Source organism: Triticum urartu, chromosome 7A (assembly GCF_056163025.1).
Source record: "Triticum urartu cultivar PI428250 chromosome 7A, HENAU_Tu73, whole genome shotgun sequence".
Taxonomy (NCBI): Eukaryota; Viridiplantae; Streptophyta; class Magnoliopsida; order Poales; family Poaceae; genus Triticum; species Triticum urartu.
Genome location: NC_141879.1, coordinates 261,699,098 through 261,702,252, shown reverse-complemented (window position 1 = coordinate 261,702,252; position 3,155 = coordinate 261,699,098). Strand labels below are relative to the sequence as shown.

At 47.0% G+C, this 3,155-nt stretch overlaps 1 protein-coding gene across 1 annotated transcript; it reads left to right on the top strand.

Annotated features, from left to right (window-relative positions):
* The first annotated feature begins 1,121 nt into the window (after positions 1–1,121).
* Positions 1,122–2,727, top strand: LOC125523776 (BTB/POZ and MATH domain-containing protein 3-like). Its single transcript, XM_048688844.2, has 2 exons — positions 1,122–1,354; positions 1,495–2,727. Coding segments are annotated over exons 1-2 (1,038 nt in total). The 5' UTR covers positions 1,122–1,353; the 3' UTR covers positions 2,532–2,727.
* The last annotated feature ends 428 nt before the right edge of the window (positions 2,728–3,155 follow it).

The window sequence follows — 3,155 nt, the reverse complement described above, 5'->3', positions numbered from 1 at the left end:
ATCCATCTTCTCTGTTTGAACTTGAGGACCCGGCTGTACCCTTGAGCCAAGCCTCCCTTCTCCTTCTTGTTGCGACCAACATGTTGTACGCCGATCTCACAGTGAGCAGACCCGAGCGTTCAAAGTTCCAGCTCCAGTAGTCTTCCACATTTTGTGTGCATATAGGAATGTTCAAGATCACCGCGGCATCCATTGGCATAAACACTTGCCTCACACGCTCTATATTCCATGTTGCCGATGTCATGTCTATCAATTCAGACACTAGTTCCGGAGGGTTTGCTGATATACACCCATATGGTCGAAGCATTTCGTCCCAAGGCAACCAATTGTCCTCCCAAATCTTTGTGCTTTGACCATTGCCAATACGCTTTATCAAGCCTTGCTTCATCACATCTCTTCCTTCCAGGATAGCCGCCATATTTGACTCGGATGGTTACCTATAGTCACCTCCAATATAGTGGTGTTTGGATAGTAAATGCTTCGAAGCAGCCGAGCACTTAGAGATTCAGGTTGTTGTAAGATACGCGAGGCCTGTTTCGCCAACATTGCCATATTGAAAAGCTCGAAGTCCTTAAAACCCAAACCCCACATAGATTTCGGTTGGGTCATCTCCTTCCACGAAACCCAATGCGGTTTGTGGTGCCCGTCCTTACTGCCCCACCAGAACTTTCTTATGAGCATGTTAAGATGCTCACATAGGCCTCTTGGAAGTTTAAAACAAGACATAGAATACACAGCCACTGCTTGAGCCACTGCTTTAACCAATACCTCCTTTCCTGCCGTGGACATTGTGCTCTCAATCCAACTCTGAATTTTACTCCAAAGCCGGTCCTTTAGGTATTAGAAGGCACCACTTTTTGAAGCACCAATGTCCGAAGGCATTCCCAAATATCAGTCAGTAGATAAGAACTTCGCGTTGTCGTGCATGACGCACAGTAACGGAGGACAGTCCACGAACTTTGGAGGCCTTTTGAAAAAACGAACTTTGGAGTCACCCACGCTACGTCGTGGGCTAGCCCACCTAAATCACGGGCCGAACCGTTCAAACGGCAAAAGCAAGCTCGTTTCGCTAAAAAAAGGCAAAAGCGAGCTCGTGAAAAGAGAAAGATCGAAGAGGCACCCAGAAAAAAAAACGTTCGCGTGCGACAGCGCGGCGAACCCTAGAGAAGTAGAGAACGACCGCAGTGGCGGCGCGTGCATCGCACGTAGCGAGGGCGATCCCGTGCCGTAAGGCGAGGCGAAAGGAAGGTCGTGGAGGGCGCCCGCCAAAGGAGGACCAAGGGTTGTCGCCAAGGGGGGACGCCGGACCGAGTCGCCGGCGAACTTAGGCAGCGGCAAGCCCAGACGGAAGACAGTGAGTTCCCTCTTGCGCCTTTTTCCAGTTCCCCCGTCTTACGTTTTTCTTTCAGCTGTTCGTTCCAAAATAGGTGCCGAGCTCACCTAAATTGTACTTCTAGGAAATGTGATTTGATTTTTAACTATTATTACATTCAGTGAGCAAGCGAGGCCGCACTACTGGTCTGGTGGCACGAACCACCGTGGTGGACTCTGCATCGCTTGAGTTCACAGTAAACTACGAGCAAACCAAGCACTTAGCCATCGGCAAGTCCGTCCACTCCGACTACATCTCCGCCGGTGGGCACGACTGGAAGATACATTGCTACCCGCGTGGGTGGGTGAAGGCCAACAATGGCAGGTATCTCTCTATCTACCTCTACTGCAGGGAACCCGTAACTACTGTCAGGGCCATATTCAAGGCCAATGTGATGGGCAGGCATGGCAAACCATCTCCGATAGCAGCAACGTCATCAGTTTTTGTGTATAGTAGCAAGGACGACATACTATGGCATGGGTGGTCTAGGTTCGTCAAGCGAGTAGATTTGGAGGCAAAATGTGTGATTGAAGGCCGAGTCACATTCCTCTGCCACATCTTGGTTATGCGTGACGACCCAATCCCCGTGCCACCCCCAAAAATAGGAAGTCATCTTAACAGCCTAATCAATGGAATGGACATTTACGGGACAGATGTGTCATTCACCACCAATGGTGAAACATTCCATGCGCATCGAGCAGTGCTTGCTGCCCGTTCTCCGGTTTTCAGAGCCAAGTTCTTCGGCCCGGAGGCTGGGGCCACATCTTCAAACATCGTCTTGGACGACATTGAGCCCGCGACGTTCAAAGTTTTGCTTAAGTTCATGTACACCGATGCCTTGCCTGGAGATGACAGGGTTGGGCGCTCTCCACCGATTGAGACGTTTCATCATCTGCTTGCCGCGGCGGACAAGTACGCACTGCATAGGTTGAAGCTTATCTGCGCCCGAAAGTTGGGGGAGAATGTGTCACTAGATTCCATTGCAACTACTCTAGATTTGGCAGAGACGAACAGCTGCCTGGAGTTGAAGACAAAGTGCATTGACTTATTAGCAGCTGACAAAGATTTCAACAAGGTTGTGTTAACTGAAAGTTTTGTGCTCTTGGGCCAAAAATTTCCGGCGCTTATTGCTGAGTTGAGAGAGAGGGTTGAGGCATAACATGGAGAATTTGTCATGCCTAGACATCGAAGTACTTGTATGGGGGAAAACCTTATATGATGAAAATCGTACTGGTTGATTCATATTGTAATTGATATGATTATATTGGTACCCTGTTGTGCCTGCTGCACTTTTTTATAATGGTACTGCTTTGTTCATTTTATAATAGAAAATGAATGATACTCTGGTACCCTGATGTGCCCGATGCACCTTTTCATACATGGAATTGTACAATTACCTAGTGCAATTGGTTTCCCTGTAGAAAAAGTGACACCTTATGTGAGTCTTAGCATTTGATTTTGTTGCGTTATCGGTGTATGATATCATCATCTCAAGACAGTGCATCAACTGACAAAGTTCGTATCCCCATTTCTCTATTAAAAAGAGAAAGCAGTACTGTATGGTATCATTAGGTTGTATATATCTCTGACTCTGATCCTTTTCCTGATGAGTTCTGGGTAGTATTTAGCAAGATAAATTCAGATCGAAAAAATACTATATTTTTATAAACTGAAATGCTAAAAACATAACATCAGATTTTTAAGAATGGGAAATCGAACTTTTTTATTGCAAATTGCGTGTCATGGGCATGGCAATTCGCTTTAGCAAGCATGGCAAATCCTG